General features: G+C 46.6%; 1 protein-coding gene across 1 annotated transcript in view; it reads left to right on the forward strand.

The window, feature by feature from the left end:
• The window catches only part of LOC147821753 (ATP-binding cassette sub-family C member 11-like), a 60,080-nt gene that overhangs the window by 34,831 nt on the left and 8,118 nt on the right, over positions 1-17,131 (forward strand). The window contains exons 3-7 of the mRNA XM_087199375.1: positions 3,776-3,913; positions 6,261-6,368; positions 11,472-11,543; positions 13,696-13,820; positions 15,435-15,507. Coding sequence (XP_087055501.1) covers positions 3,776-3,913; positions 6,261-6,368; positions 11,472-11,543; positions 13,696-13,820; positions 15,435-15,507 — 516 coding nt within the window. The remainder of the gene's footprint in view (positions 1-3,775; positions 3,914-6,260; positions 6,369-11,471; positions 11,544-13,695; positions 13,821-15,434; positions 15,508-17,131) is intronic.

The raw sequence follows: 17,131 nt of genomic DNA on the forward strand, positions 1-17,131 counted from the left end.
ACAAGAATGAGGAGGGCCAGGGATTTAGCTCAGTGGCTTTGCTGCCTGCTGCACAAGCGCAAGGACCTGAGTTTGATCCCCGCACCAAAGAAAAAAAAAAAAAAAAGAATGAGGAATTTCTTGTAACCATTAACACTATTATTGTTCATCACTATTGTGTTAGTTCCGTGATGTTAGTTGACTTGACCAGCTTTCCTGACACTATGGAATAAATCTGATAGGATTGTTGTTTCAGGATTAAATGAGTTAGTTCATATGAAGTATATAGAAAGGGGATAGTGATTGGTGAGTTCAACTGTACAATCATTAGTTACTCTTCAACATTGAGCTTGGAATCTGCTCTGCCCTTCTGTACTTGGCTGACAGTTAAAGCATCCCTGTTTGGTTTGGGAAGGATGTTACAACAGTTGCTAAGTTACTCCAAACTAGGTATTATCCCAAGGGCTACTTATATTAGCTCAGTTAATCCTCTGACATCCCTCTTACATGTTGAAGTCTGTTATTGCTCCCCTCTTCACAGAGGAAGAAATGGAGGCTATGACACAGTGGGTAACTTCTACAGGGTCACAAGACTGGAATGCAGCAGGCCTGGATTTGACACCTTGGCCTGGCCTCTGCTCTGGTCTCTAGCCACTGTATGTACCTGCCTCTCTCACGACACCTGGGCTGAGGCTTGCTGTGGTTCTCTTCTGCACGCAATGTGCAAGTCCCAATTTCCCCACACATCTTCACAGAAGCCTACAGCGAAATGCCCCATTTGAAAGTGGAGATGGAACTAATTACTCAAGGGAGGATTTCTAGAGTTGTTTCCAAGCACTTTAAACTAATTTAAGAAGCTCACTTAAATGCATTCTCTGTGGAAACAACAACAGAATTGTACAGAGCGTGACCTAGACCACATCACTTCCCCTATGCCCAGAGTTAATACAATCATCAATTTGGTACATGTTCTTCTAGACCCTTTAAAATAAATTTAGGTAAATTTGCAAGTTATCCATAGAAAAGATATTGCACTGGGTGTGAATATTTTTACATAAATGGTACTATATTTTACATAGTATTCTGCAATTTAGTTTTACTGCTAGAAAATGCACAATATAAATTTTGGAGTGAGTTTTTACATCAATGGTACTACAATTACTTCTATTGTTTTTAGCTTTTTGACCTTTCCTCATTATTTTTAGCTTTCCATGTTAGCACACCTATATCTTCCTCATCCCATTTCTGCGATGCCTAATCATAATACACTACTTTCAGTGTGCCAGAATAAATCAGTTTATACCCCTTCTCCCACTTGATTCTCAGATGGACGTGATGAAGTAGGTGGTACTATTATCCCACATTACTGATGGGGTGCATTGGCCCAGAAAGGCAGAGTAATTTGTCTATGTCATTTTTCATCACTATGATAAAATACTCAGAAAAACAACTTAAAGGAGGAAGCATGTATCTTGGCTCATGGTTTCAGAGATTTCAGTCCATGGTTGGTTGGTATGTTGGCTTTGGGCCTGAGGCCAGGCAGAAAATTATAGCATCAGGAGCATTGGCAGAGGTGGCTGCTCACTTCATGACAGCCAGGAAGTAAAGCGAGAGTAAGAAAGGGGCGAGGGACATAATAATCCTTCAGGTGACATGCCCCAGTGCCCTGTCTCCTCCAGTGAGGCCCCACCTACTGAAGTTTCCATCACTTTCCCACCATGGGGGACCCATCATGGTTTTATTCACGGATGAAATCAGAGCCCTCGTGATCCAGTCACCTTCCAAAGGCCCACCTCACCTCTGAATACCACTACAGTGGGGATCATGCCTCCAACACATTGTTTCTGGAGGACATTTTCGGTTTAAAGCATAACAGCTTCTCTGCCTCTCAACCTTCTTGCAGGAAAAGGGCATGCCAAGACCTTCTGCTACCCATCCTGGGTCCCTGGAGAGGTGATACCTGTGTCCATTGCTGTCTTAAAGGCCATTAGCTTCTTTACCAGTGATGCGAGCTCCCTTTTTGAAGGCATATACTATGCCCCCATGTTACTGCTCACATGTTCATCTCTGGCTGCCTGTGGCACTGCTGCCTGCCTCATCCTTGGACCCACTGCACTCATCACTGTGGCTTGCTACCTCTTGATTATCCCATTTGAGGTGACCTCTTTTGTTGCCACCCATTTGATGTTGGGTATTTCCCAGAACTCCCAGGGCTCTGGAATCTGGGCCACCACTGAGTGAGAATGTTGATTGGTATTGACTATTTACTCCACTGTGGTCAGGATTCAGCTTCAATTCCAGCCTCCCTTGGCCCAGAGGCCATAGTGTTTGTACTAAGAGGTGAATAAGATGTGTGGGGCCCACCCCAGAGGTTTCTGCAGGGGTTGATGTGCCTCAGGACTTTCCTAGACAGATAAGATTCTTGCTCTTTCTCTTCTACCTGGGAATAATGCGGAGAGTACTCCTGATGTTTGGCTGAGCACAGGCTAATGGGGGAAGGGAAAGAAATTTGCTGCCAAAGATGCAGGCGAATAAATTTGGGCAGAAGTGACTCTTGGATGATGTATGCCCTGAATTACTGAAGCTGATTCCTCTTCTAGGTATCTTCCCCAAAGAGTTAAAGATATCATGTTACAGTGATACATGCTTACCCATGTTGATAGCACAATCCATAATAGCTAAATCTTGGAAGTCACCCATATGTCCATCAACAGATGAATGGATAAAGAAAACTACCATGGAGAAGGATAAACTTGAGTCATTTGTAGGAAAATGGATGCACCTTCAGATCATAATGTTAAATGAAATAAATCAGAAACACAAACTTAGATATCACCTGACTTTTCTTATAAGAGAAATCTAGGATATAAATAAATTGAAGAGCAAAATAAAAGATAGATAATAGGAAACAGGGAGATAGATATTTGGCAAATGGGAAAGGGACCAAGCAATGGAGGGATGGAAAAGGATATAAAAAGAATCAAAATATGTTATGTATGTGTGCCAACTCCACGTAGTGAATGAAATTATTATGTACTGCAGACATAGATTCATAAAAATAAAAATTAAGGAAATGAATAACTGAGGCTGAGTGTTTCCCCCTCAGCACAGAGGAGACTGTCCCTGTGAGAGGACCTGGGGTTTCAGAGGCAGAAGAGAATACCTTGAGTTTCCTTTCAGTTGTGGCAGCCCGGCTCTGGGGCCGGGAGAAGCCCTCAGATGCCCACAGCATTGTGGCCTGGAGATGCTGCTGCTAGAAAACCTCCTGCAGGGCCAGCAGTAAGGCACAGTGCAGTCATTCAGGATGGGACTAAGCCTGGGTATATTCAGTCCACACCTGAATCTACCGTTGAAAGTACAGTTGCTCTCTGTGTCTCCAGGTTCTCCATCTGAGGATTCAATGAATCATGGATTGAAAATGTTTGAAAAAAAATTGCACCTGTACTGAACATATGCAGGCTTTTATCCTTGTCTTTACTTCCTAAACGATATGGCATAATGACTGTGCAGCAGCTGCATGGCATTAGGTATTATAAGTAATCTAAGGATGATTTAAAATATTCAGGAAGACATGCACAGGTTATAGCAAAGATTAAGTCATTTTATATTAGGGGTTTGAGCATTTGTGGTTTTGAGTATCCTAGCAAGGGGTGGAGGTATCCTGGTCTTAAGCACGAAGGATCTTGAGGGACAACTGTGGTCCCAGGTACCCTACTGATGCCAGGCTGGACTCTCCTGTCCTTGTCACGAGAAACTCCATGCACCAAAACACTTACTGCATCCTATTCTGACCCAGGTGCTCCTGACCAGAAAGACTCTGAAGATTCAGAGTTGCACATCCCAGGTCAGCGACCAGCGCATCTGGGTGACCAGCGAGGTTCTCACTTGCATTAAGCTGATTAAAATGTACACATGGGAGAAGCCATTTGCAAAAGTAATTAAAAGTATGCAAAGACTAGCTTTCTGCTCAGTCTGGTGATGCCAAGAAGCACCGAGACTTACCCCTTTGGGGATGATTTCTTCTGTGCTTTGGGATTGTGCGGCTTGTGCTGACTTCTGGTGTATTTCTCATTCATCTCCCAGACCTAAGAAGAAGGGAAAGGAAACTGCTGGAGCAGAGTGGGTTTGTCCTGAACCTGAACATGGCTACTTTCTTCATTGCCCAAACAGTGGCCCTCGCACTCATGCTTTTTGCCCACATGTTCTTAGAACTGAACCTCACAGCATCATTAGTGTTTCCAAGTTTTGTTTTCTTCTCCTTGATGACAGGAAATTTCCTCATGTGTCTTTTCTCATTCAAGGCCCCTCCAAGGTCTGGAGGCTTTGCAAAGGGACACTGTACGTGGATTTTGGTTTTCCGGATTATTCGAGTACTCACGCTTTCTTCCACCCGCAGCGTCTGACAGAGTGCAGCTGCCTGGGAAGGGCCGGCAGAATCCCCGGAGTGCAGGGGGCAGCAAGTGTAGATCAGACCCGGGCAGTTGTCGCAGTGCTTTGAGGTTGAGAATTCCTGATGGAGGCGCTTGTGTGTTCCCCAAATGAGGACCCTGAAAGGCATCTTATTGTTTTTATTTTAATTTTCTTTTGTTAGTATGCATTTGCTGTGCATAACGGTCACATTCATTGTTGAAGACTTGTACAGACATATATACACCACCCATCTTGATTCTTTTTTGTCCCCTTTTCCTCACTATAACCCTTCTTGGGCTCCACATTTGTAAAAACTGTTTCCGTTTTTTCCTTCTTTTATTCCGTCAAATCCCCTTTCCCTTCCTTCCCTCCCTTCACCTCCATCTCTTGTTCCCCTTCCCATTTTATTTATTTATTTATTGGGCACTGGGGATTGAACTCGGGTCCTTGTGCTTGCGCAGCAGGCGGTGAAACCACTGAGCTAAATCCCCGGCGCCCCTTTCCCATTTTAACATGTTCTTCCTACTTCCTAATATCTATCCTATTTATACTTTGGATTTCGCACACAAGAGAAACAATATGATATTTATGGTTGTGTGTCTGATTTATTTCACTTAAGATTATGGTCTTGTGGGCTGGGGATTTAGCTCAGTGGTTTCGCCGTCTGCTGCGCAGGCGCAAGGACCCGAGTTCGATCCCTGGTACCAAAAAAAAAAAAATATTAAAGAAAGATTATGGTGCATCCATTTACCAAAATATGCCTCAAGTTTATCCTTCTTTATGGCCAAGTATTACTCTACTGTATATAAATACCATATTTTATTATCCATTCATCCGTTGATGGGCATATGGGCTGTTTCCAAGATTTAGGTATTATAAATTATGCTGCTATACACATGGATATGCATATATTACTATGGTATGATGACTTCAAAAATCATAATTATTAATGGATATTAATTGTGCCAATTAATGGGTTTCACTGTGACCCCGAAATAGTTCGAAGGAAAAGTTTGGCCTCTTCTGTCTTCCCCTGTGTTCTGAGCCTGGGAATCATCAGCAGCAGCTTTCTTTCAGGGTCAGAACCCTGATTCTTTGAAGGAAGTAAGACAGGCTGCTGCTCTTGGAGAGGTGGGGAGCCAGCTACAGGGCGGGTGCTGCACCTGAAGCAAGAGGGGAGCCTTGGGGAGTCCATAGCTGTGGTGTGTGCTCCAGACAGCTGTCACCTCTACTTGGCTCAGGCACGTGCCAGTGAGTCACCCTGAGAAGTATGAGTGCCAAGGAGGCTAGAAGGGAAACTTTCAGGGGGACCTCAGGGTTGCACTGTACTCACACCATGCAGAATCAGACCAAGGCATTCATGCTCCATTGGGATTTGTCTCTGGGTTTAGCTGATCCTTCAGGTTCCTCTGGGAGGTCACCCGCTGGGAACCTGAGAGCCCATGATGGTTTACTTCGGTCTTAGTGAGGGATGGATTAGGCACGAAGGCTCAGGAGATTTGGGAGGTGAGACAGGAACAAATATCCAAGGCAAAAAAGAAGAAATAGGACCTTGAGGGAAATGATAGTACAAAGCTCCATGGACAGTAGGTAGAGCTCTGTCATGCAGATTTTCTGAGCTTCCCAAACCTTATTCCTGCACCAACTTTATAATTTCCAACTGTCACTGGGGATACTGAACAACCTGCTGGAAGTTGCAGAATTATCCAGTGGCTAAGCTGCAAGAGAACCAAGCTTTCCAACACTCAGGCTGGAGACAAGTTCTCCTTCCCTGACTTATACCAGCTTCAACTTGGCCATAGGAAGATGCTGCTTGTTGGAAGCTGCAAGATGGATTGTAAGTCTCACAGCCTTGTCCCCCTCTTATCCAGGCTTTTACTACTGTGGCTGCCCTGAACCCCCTTCGGGTGTCTGTGTTCTTTGTTCCTTTTGCAATCACAGGCCTCAGGAATTCCAAATCTGCAGTAGAGAGGTTCAAGGTAAGTGGCCGTAAGACTGGCTGCATGGTTGTCTTAGCTACTTTCCTGGCTGCTGAGACATGATGCTCAACACCCACAACCTAAGGAGGAGAAATTTATTTGTACTCATGGTTTCAGAAGTCTCAGCTCTTGCATGGTCAGCTGCCTCCAAAGCAGAAACAACATGGTGGAAGGGCCTGTGTGGAGGAAAGCTGTTCATGTCACAGGGGCCAGAAGCAGAGAGAGAAGGAGGAGCCTGGGAGGGAGGTACACCTTTCCAGGTCACCTCCCCAGTGACCACCTCCCAAACAGTGGATCTAGCATATTCGGTATAGTGTCCTATGATCCAGTCAGCTACCATCCAAAAGTCCCACCTCTGAGCTCATGAAACTTTGGGGGAGTAGTCTGTCCAAACCACCACAATGGCCTTCAGCCCTGTGCTGTTCCTCCTGGACGTGCCTGGCAAGGCAGAGGCCACCTGGGTAGAGAGGTATTAGCTATCTCGATGACCTTCATACCCACTGGTGTGGAGGCTGGGAAGAAAGATGAATCACACAGGGTCCCAGTCCCCAAGGAGATCTTAAGATATGGTATCCAAACCAGGCCTCAAACAGGTGATCTGCATGCTTGTCTAGGTCACATAAAATTACCCTGATAGTTTTCCTTAAAAATATGTTGCTTGCTTTTAAAAACTAGATTTCTGGCCAGAAGCAGCTGGTGCTGAGAGGCTAGCTCTGATGAGACAGGGTATTTGGATGCAGTGTGCTGCAGGCTCCTCTACCATGCATTGCTGTGCCCCCAACATCAGGCTGAATTTGCTTACCATTTTTCATCTTATAAATGGGCCACTTGTTTACAAAGCCGGTCTTGCCCCAACAGATATTTGGATTTGAAAACCCTAATGAAAATCAATATTTAAAAAGACATTTTGTAAGCACCCAACTTTTAAATACACACAGTCCCTTACCTGTATCATTCATTCATTTAGATTCAGTAGCACCTACCACATGCCAGTGAGAATACTACATGCCACATCAATGTTCAAAGGGAATTATCCAGATCACATGCAGAGCTAGGAAGCCAATAAGAGAGCATGAAGTTCCTGAGCATGTATCACATAGGCTGCTCTGGGATGGTCCCCTGCCAAGCATTTTTTAGTGTGTCTTACTAGGGATTGTGGTACTAGGGATTGAATCCAAGAAGTACTGAGCTGCATCCCCAGCCCTTTTTATTGTGAGACAAAGTTGCACAAACTTGTCTAGGCAGACCTCAAATTTGTGATTCCCCTGCCTCAGTCTCCCAAGTAGCTGAGATTACAGGTATGTGCTACTGTATTTGGCCCAGGTGACTTTTGATCCAGATCGTGCTGACTAGACAGAGGGAATAGTGAGTATAAAGGTCATGTGGCTGAATGAATTTGGTTTGTGTGGGTATCAGAAAGATCATCCTATATTGTAAGCAGCCCCAGGAACTTCTCTATCTTCCCAGCAACTGCATTAGGACCCCTGCCACTGCTGTCCTCCCCATGGGTGCCTTGGGTTGTCCCTGTGTCCTCCCATCTGTGCCTGTTTTTGCCTATGGGGTGGGCAGACATGAAGAAGCTATAATCCAGACTCAGAACAGTAAGGACTATCCCTAATGCTCATAAGTATCCTTCTAGATCTTTGTAAGCTGACCTCCAGGTAGATATGTGAGATCATAACTCAGTTCCAACGGGGTCATAGTTCCTGTCCACCTTTTATAGTTATAAATAAAATTTTATTAGAAAGTGTGCACATTGCTCCCATGAGTTAGTGACTCTTATCACTTGCGACAAGTTAGTCCTTAGTCATCACTTCTTAGTAAGTCATCACTTCTTAATAATAACATTGGCTATTAGTTTTCAATACACAAATTTTGAGGAAGCACCAAAATTCCAACCATAACACTATCTAAAAAACTGAATAAGTAAATCCACAAGAATACGTGGGGTATGGAATAAGAATTTTTATTACAGTGCTGGTTGGCATAGTAGAAAATTGAAGAGGACTGAATGTACCTCAGTTGAGAAAGGGTAAATTATAGCACAACAAAACTGTGGGCTATGAGGTAGTTATTTGTGGGGGGGCCTTGCCCGCCCCCCCGCTAGAACTCTTGAGTGCCTTTTACGGGCATGTCTAAGCCTGCTGCAAGTCTACCCGGCAACAAGGAAGTAGCCCCAGTACCCTCCCCTTGCTCCCTCCCTCTAGCCCTACGGTACATATGCTGTAGCAGCTTCCGCAATAAACGAGACTTGATCAGAAACCTGTCTTGTCTCCATCTCTCATGTCCCCTGTCCTTTGTCATTCTCACTCCCCATCTAGGGTCTCCGTTGACTTATCCGCGGGCCGGGACAGTTATTAAGAAACGGAAGTAGATTCAATGCACTGCCCATTATTAGGGGTTGAATTGTACCATCCCCAAAGGTATATTGAAGTCCAACCCCCAGGACCTCAAAATGTGTCTTTATTTAGAAATTAAGTCTTAGTCATCAGACAGAGCTGGGCTGTGCTAATAGTGTGGCCCAGTGCCCCGATTTGGAAACATGATCTAGACTTGCCATTTGCCAACACCGACCTTCTCCTCATTGGTGGGGATCCTTCAGACCTTTATTGCCTATTAGAAGTTCCCCAAAACATCTCAGGCGGCAGGCCAGGGAAATGGGGTACATGTTCCCATTGGGCTAAAGAACTGAATCCTCTTCCCTCCCTTTATTTTTGTCTTTCCAGAAATTTTTCCTCCAGGCGAGCCCTGCTTCCTATGTCCAGGCATTGCAGGACCCCAGCAATGCACTGATTTGGGAAGAGGCCTCCTTGTTGTGGCAGCAAATCTGCCCTGGGATTGTGAATAAGGCTCTGGAGGTGGAAAGGAGTGGACACACTTCTGAGGGGGTGGCCAGGGCTCGGCCACATTTAGGTGCCTCCAGGCCAGAGGACAAAGGGGAGAGGCTGGGCCCAGGGTTGCATAAGATCAACCTAAAGGTGTCAAAGTCAACCTTGTGCAGGTTGTGTGGCAGTGCTGCCAGACATCCAGGCCTGAGGTGAGCAGCTTGACCAATCACCCATCTGTTTCCTTGCATAAAAACTGCCCTCCCTAGGATCTCCCTTTACAAGACAAATTTTGAGGGTTCAAGGTGTAGCTTAGCGGTAGAGAGCATGCTTAGCTTGCATGAAGCGCTGAGTTCAATCCTCCCTGGCTTCCCATCCCTAGCATCCCGACCCAAAATACACATTTTTTTTTCATGCAGGGCAAATACTGGAAGTCTTTCATACTTTAGTGTGAATTAATCAGCTTAATTTGGATGAGAATAGTCAAGACTCAGAGTAATATGAAAGTACTCTGTGCTGGTCTGTGGAGGGAACAAGGACACAGAGAGCAGAGGGGAGCGAGAGAATAAACTAACATTTGTTAAGTTCTTAGTGGGTGTCAGGTGCTACCTCACACGCTGTAATTTGGTTTATTACGTGAACTCACTGTCTCCGGCTCCTTCTCTGCACCTTTTACACGGGTGAGCTTCCCACTTTCTCCTCTTCTCCCCTCTGGTCTTCTCTACCGTCTACTAACATAGACATTAATATCAATCATAGCAGATGTAAAATAGATGTAGATGTCGATATACCTAGTCATAAATATAATATCTGAAATTGCTATTAGCGTCTGATAGGAATAGGTTTGAGTATCTACTATCTGTCTATTTACACCTTCTCCCTGGGTGATCATCTCCAGTTCCATGCTTTAAATTCTACCCCTGCTTTTTTTTTTTTTCTTTTTTTTTGGTACCAGGGATCGAACTCAGGTCCTTGCACGGCAGGCAGTGGAACCACGGAGCTAAATCCCCGGCCCCTCTACCACTGCTATCGTCTCCAGCCTTAGAGTCTCCTCTCAGCTTCACACTCAGCTGCAAATGCAGTCACCTTTAGGTGTTCACCAAGCATTTCAAAGGAGACCGGGGCATGCTTCCGACCAGGCCCCACCCCGTCCTCCTCCTGGGTGGGCTCATGCCCAGTTCCAGCAGTGGCCGAGGACCTGGGAGTCCAGTGGACCTTCCTCCCTCTCCTCCCACCCATCTGACCCAGCAGCAAGTCCTGCCAGTTCCTCTCCAGCCCCTCTCCGGAGCCCATTCACTTCTCCCCATAGCCCCTCCTCTGCCCCATCCCCGGCCACTGTCCTGCCACCTCCAGGACCTCCTCCTTTATCTCTGCTTTCACTGCTGTCCTCTTGTGGTCCACTGCCATGCACTAGACAAACTTTCTAAAACACAAACCAATTCAAGTCACTCTCCTGCTCTAACTCAGTGACTTCCCACTTCCTTTAGGGAAAGTCCATGGTTATAACCCGAGCTGCCTTTGAACTCTTCTCCCATTCACTTCCTCCATTAGGCTTTTCACAGCTTTTTGGCAGCCAATCCTGCCCTGGCCTCAGGACCTTTGTGCCTCCCATTCCCATACCCTGGAATATTCTTGCTTCAAATTTTCCTGTGCCTGGCTCTTTTTGGTCATTCAGGTCTAAGCCATAACAACACCTGCTTTAAAGAAACCTTCACTGGCCAACTAAACTTGCTTTAGCCCCCAATTATCTGTCACAGTAGCTGATTTCATTTTACGTAGCACGTCACTTACTACCCTCTGGTTTCACTGATCGGTCTGTCTCTCCCCTCACCTACCAGCAGGTAAGTTGGTGAGAGTTCCTTTGTGCATTACTTGGTAACAGGAGAAACTCCAATGGCTATTTGATGGATGAATGAACGAATGAATACACGTGTGTGAATTCTGAGGCTGGCTTCTCTGTCCCCATTTTACAGGTGCAGAAACTGAGGCTCAGGGAGCTTAAGTGACTCCCCTACCCTTCCAATCACAGACTAGAATAGATGCCAACCTGGAGCTCAGGCTTCTTGCCACCTTATGCGTGAGCTCATCTCTCTCCCTCTCTCTCTCTTTCTCTCTCAATTCCTGCCCTCTATGCTGCTCTCCCTGAGCTTTTTGAGTCTGAGAGCCTGGGGACACTGTGTATGTGGTTATTTTGTTTCCTGTTAGTGATTTTGTGTTCAGGCAGTTGGCAGGGTTGTGTTGTCCCAACCCGACACTTATCTGTCTTTTGGCTTTGCAGGGAACGGTGTTAGGGATCTGTGGCCCCACAGGGAGCAGCAAGAGCAGCCTGCTGCCAGCCATCCTGGGAGAGGTGAGTGACTGGGACTGCGTGCATTTCCTCGCACCGGAGTGCCCTTGCTCCTGACCGGGTGCCCCCAGGAGGCTCGGGGCTTTGCTCCTCACCCACTGATCGAATGAGCTTGCTGTGCCCTGAGCTGCAGTAGAGGTGAGCTATGGGCCCCCTCCTCGATGGCACTTTCTTCTGCCTGAGGCAGCACTCGTCAGGGGGTGAGCTGCCTCTTAAGTCAGCTGGAGACCCATCCTCCCCTGTTCTCTGGGATGATCCAGTTTATTATTAACACAGTAATCTCCCATGAGGCAGAAAACACCCCACTGAAGCACGGGATGTATAGCCCTTATGGGCAGCACTGGGAGCTAATTTTGGGAGGAGAAAGAGGGAGAGGAAGAGGGTGAGTGGGATGGGACAGGGACTTGTGCCCAGCAGTGGACTCTGCGTGCCTGCTGGGTGCCCTTTCTTGAGATGGGAACCCACAATTCCCGTACCCATGGACAGTTTTGAGGTTGTCAGGGGCCATGCAGCCATTTGGTCCAACATAGCTCTTCTCTGCCTTCTGAAAACACCCAAACCCATTCCCCAGGTCCTAGCAAAAGTTAAATGCCCACCACACCTGGAGGGCACTTCCAGCCACCAGCTTTGCCCCAGGCAGTCCCAATGTCACACTTCCATCTCTTTCTCCTCCCCTTTCTTTGCCCTTCACCCCCTTCCCACACAGTCTGGAGAACTAACTGTTCTGCTTCTTGTATCCAGCTCTTTCCTCCATTCCTTCTTTCATATGTCCATAGCCAAACTCTGTTCCTTGGAATGAAGCAACAGCAGCGCTGACACCTCAGCTTGGTAGCTTGTTTCTCTGTGTTCCACAAGAGACAGCCCAGTCCTGTCCCAAGAGCTCTCCATATTTTTCCTTCAACCTTGATAATCCCACAAGGAAGGAGCCTCATTATGGACCATTTACAGACAAGGTTCAGAGAGGTTGATGGTCAAGGTGGTGCAGCAGGGAAGGTGAGCCTTGGTGTGATGCCTGATCTACCTGAGGCTGGAGCCTCACTATGTCACGGCACTGTCGCCCCAAGCCTCCATTCCAGGCCATGTCTCTCCATGGCCCACCAGGTTGCCAGTGGTCCTACAAGTGAAGCAGTCACTTTCCTTCCAAGAAAGCAAAACAGAGATGTAATTTTAAAGTTTTGCTCTTACTAATTAAAACCTGGTTCCACATTTTTTTAAAAAAAGCACAAAACCGACAGAGAAAGGACTAAGGTTGATGAGGGCTGGTAGAATGGAGGTTTGACCTTCCTCCCCTTTTTTTAAACATCACACAGAAAAGCACAAAGAACACAGAAGGTACCCATGTACCCACTACTTACACTGCACTTGATACTACCACTGGCAGTTTGTAGAACCATTTTAAATTACTGAGATTAAGATACTTTCTCTACTGTCTCGGTTACATTCATATCTCTGGGACAAAATACCTGACACAACTTAAGGAAGAGAGGTTTATTTTGACTCACAGCTTCAGTGGGTTCAGTCCATGGTAAGCTGGCTCCAAAGCAGAACGGCTTAGCAGAGAAGAGCTGCTCACATCATGGTGGCTTTCACAGAGAGAGGGGAGGAGCCAGGGAAAAGAATAGATCCTTCTAAGTCACACCCCCAGTGACCTGTCCCTTCTTACCAGGCCTTACCTTTCAATGTTAGACTTTTGGGTGAACTTTTTAGATCTAAACCATAATGTCTACTAAATACTTTATCATAGTGTCCAAAATAAGGACATTTTCCTATCTAGCCACAATAACATTGTGACAACAATGATCCCATAATACACAGGTGTGGTCAGAGATGTTCTGGAACTTCCTGTCTGCCCTGTGAAGACCAGGGAGGCACTACTTGCCAGGGAATGTGTGGTGGGGATAAGGAAAAAAGTATGGGTATTTCCACGTGGACCCTCCATTCAGTCAAAGCAGAACTGGCCCAGTGTAGCCCTCATGGCCTGCACACATTCTCATGGCTGTTCCCTTGGACTCACTGTTGGGCTTGGTATGGCCACAGTGAAAGTCTCTTTTATACAGGGAAGTCCCTAGGGCCCCAGAGGATGCTGTGCTGCTGAGGCAGGCAGGGCCTATCTCCTGGCCATCCTAGTGCTGAGGCTGGATCCTTTCTCTTGCAGATGCACCTGCTTGAAGGCTCAGTGGGAGTGTGTGGAAGCCTGGCCTATGTCCCCCAGCAGGCCTGGATCATTGGGGGAAGCATTAGGGAGAACATCCTCATGGGAGGCCAGTATGATAAAGCACGGTAAGCTTCTGCAAAGGGCAGGGAGTGTGGTGGGTTCTGTGGCTGATTGGGTGCAGACCTCCCCTGCTAATGGTGATTAGATAGCATCTAGGATATGTGTGCTCATTACATGCCCCACCAGATTCCCTTTACTGTGGAAGAAATATTAGCACACTCATTTTCTAAGTGAGTCAGCTGAGACCCCAAAAGATTAAATAGTTGACTCCAAGTCACAGGATTTGAAATGTAGCATTTAACTGTAGGCTATGTGGGGTCTATACAGACAATACACCCTCTCCTGCCAGAAACATCACCTTAAAACTGCATTTGTATTAAATCCTGGCCTCGGTATCAAAAGGGCAGCAAATGAGGGTGAGATGAGGTTGTGTGATGGAGAGGAAACAAGTTTGAGGTCAGGGCCCAAGGACCTCCTGGCTTCTGTCAGTGTCCCTGGCTCGCCTCTGTGGCTCCCCCATTCCTGTATCTGGGGTTTACTTGGGTGACAAGCATTGGGAGGACCCAGGCCTGGGTGCTGGTGCTGTGTTTCCTGCCTACTCTGACACGAGAAACAACACCAATACTGTGGGACAGAGATGTGCAGGTGTCTAATCTGGCCATCGCCATCTGGTTGTCCTGTGGGCACTTTAGTGTCCTGTCCAGTACCGACTCATGAGCACCCTGCTTGCCCAGGCCCTAGTTCTCCTCCCAAATTGCCCAATTTCATTTAATGGCCTCACCCGGACTTTGCACCCCAGCAAGCCTGATGCCTCTTCCCTCTGACGCCTTTTGCCTCTGACTGGCCGTCAGCCCTGGATGAGTCTGTTGTATCTCTTCTATTTCTCTCTTCTCCATCTCCCTTGACAGTGCCAGACTGTGGTTTCTTGTTTGAATGACTCCTACTGCCCCTGCCCCAGGGGTCTCTGACCCAGCTCCCTGCTCTGTTCACCCTGTCTACTGTCCCTAGGGAAGTCACCCTGGAACATGGTTTTCATCCTGCCATTGCTCTGCTTTAAGACGGATGCACCTCCTAGAGCAATTTTGAAATATCTGCTAAAAGTATAAATGCACCAAGCCTTCTGACTCAGCGGATGTACTGCTGGGTATTTAATATGTAGATATTTTTACCCAAGGACACAGTGATCCACATGGAAGAATGTGCACGATGCATTGTTCCTAGGAGCAAACCCCTTGAAACAACCCAAGTGCCTATCGTTGGAATGCTGAGTAAATAACTCATGGTATAGCCCATAGCAGAATACGAAGACATGGTGAGAACACGCAAAGGTACACATGCCACACACATACACATCTGCATAAATGACTTCTGAGTAAATAAATAACACACTATAATTGTGGCTGCTTCCGAGGAAAGCAACTGGAAGTCAAGTACAGGAGGGAGACTTGCTTTTCACTGCATCTTTCTGTTCTGTTCAGATATTTGCTTAGCACTTGTATGAACTTGAAAGAAATCAAAGAAAGACAGAAATAAAAAGCCTCCAGTATTTTGGTATTAAACACAAGATCCAGTCCAAATTTCTTAGTGTGGAATTCAAGACCTTTGTCTTTGAAGCTAGGGAAGTCCTCGGATGGCCCATGGCATGGTCACCTGTGCTTTACAGCGTCCCTTCTTGGCAGGTACCTCCAGGTGCTCTGCTGCTGCTCCCTGAATTGTGACCTGGAGATGCTGCCCTTTGGAGACATGACAGAGGTAAGCAGAGGTGCAAGTCCTCAGCTCTGGTGGGATGTCGGTGATCTGTGCTCCGGTGTCTCTCTGACCAGTAGAGGAGAAGCTCCAGCTCTTCCTTCCAGGAGCAGCTGCCACTGCTTCAAGGCCAAGAACAGTTTCCCTCTCCCCAGGAGGTTGGGGCTGATCCTGCCCTCGGAGTTGGAGATGAAGCTCCCCTAGCTCACATTGATAGGAAACTCATCTTTGGTTCCTCCTTCTGCAAAGGGTGAGACCCTTTGAAAATGAGGAACCTCTGCTGCCCTGTCTCCCACTCTGGACCCCTCTGACCAGCGCTTCCTCTGTCAGTGGCAACGCCACCCATGGCTCCACAGAGGTGTCTCGTTTCTGGCTGATAATTCAGTATTTAGAGCTACTGACCCTCGCCCCAAGATGGAAGCCTATTGTTATCGGCATTGTACGATCTGATAACAGCTTAATGTACTGAGCACTTACTACCCTCAAGTGCAGTGTCTCCCCACCCAGGTCCTAGGCAATTGTCACACTAACCCTAGAAGGGCAGTCCTCTCAGTGTCATTTTAAAGAGGAGACTAAACCCTTGAGGCCAGAGAGCCAATTCCCTTATTTAAGGTTGTTCCTTCAATTGGAAGAGCAAGGTACCATCTGTGAAATGGCATAAATAAGACTACTGACCTCGTGGGATTCCTTGAAGGTTTGATGAATTAATACTGCTTTGAATAGTGGTGAGCATAGAGTCGGTGTTAACTATTCTAAGAACACAGTGGGCATTTAATAAAGAGTTGTTCATTTAGTGAGTTAATGGTAACTGGGTCTTGGCAAGGTCAAACAGCTTGGCCAAGGTCGTATGATGGTGAACTGAATGCAGGGCACTGACAAGAGATGAGCCTTCTGCCTTTGAACTCCGCTTCTTCTCTACAGTGACCTCAGAACACGGGGACAAGGACTGAGACTGTGGCTCCCAGGTGCTTGGAGCTTGACTGAGGGATGGGCCAGCTGGCAGCTGCCCACAGTGCTAATTTCCCCAGGGATCCACACGTGTGCCTAGCAACCCAGGTTTTCACCTCACTCCTAACACCGCAGTAGCCATGAGAAGTGGCCCTTCCCGTGACACAACAGTGAAGCCCTCCTCCTCTTTCAGCTCTGTCTATGGAGTGGTTGCCCATAGAGCAAGTAGTCTCAGGGGACACCCCGACCAAGGCCAAGGGCTGCAAGCTGACAGGTGCAGTTAACAGAGATTTGAATCCTGAATGAGAAGTGAGATGGTGTTGTTGCTTAGGAATGAGTGATGTATTATCGAAATTGTTAGTAGTTTACCATGCTTTGTGGGAAGTTGGTAGGTATAGAAAAATGTATGTAATTAAGTGTTGTCTTTTTTAAAAAAAATCCCATATTGGAGATTGAACCCAGGGCTTCACACGAAACTACATTGCCTCCTTTTTTCATTTTTCATTTTTAAATTTTGAAATAGGCTCTCTTGAAGTCGCTAAGTGGCCCTGGCTGGGCTCAGACTTGTGACCTACAATCTCAGTCTCCCAGAGTGGTGTAATTACAGGCATATGGCAGCACTCTCCACTAAGGGTTGTTGATTTTTAATTAATTAAAAATCAGTTTTCTCATCCCTTACTAA

This window comes from Heterocephalus glaber, unplaced genomic scaffold (genome assembly GCF_053883595.1).
Source record: "Heterocephalus glaber isolate CG9 unplaced genomic scaffold, H.glaber_assembly_v1.0 deba00001707, whole genome shotgun sequence".
Classification (NCBI taxonomy): Eukaryota; Metazoa; Chordata; class Mammalia; order Rodentia; family Bathyergidae; genus Heterocephalus; species Heterocephalus glaber.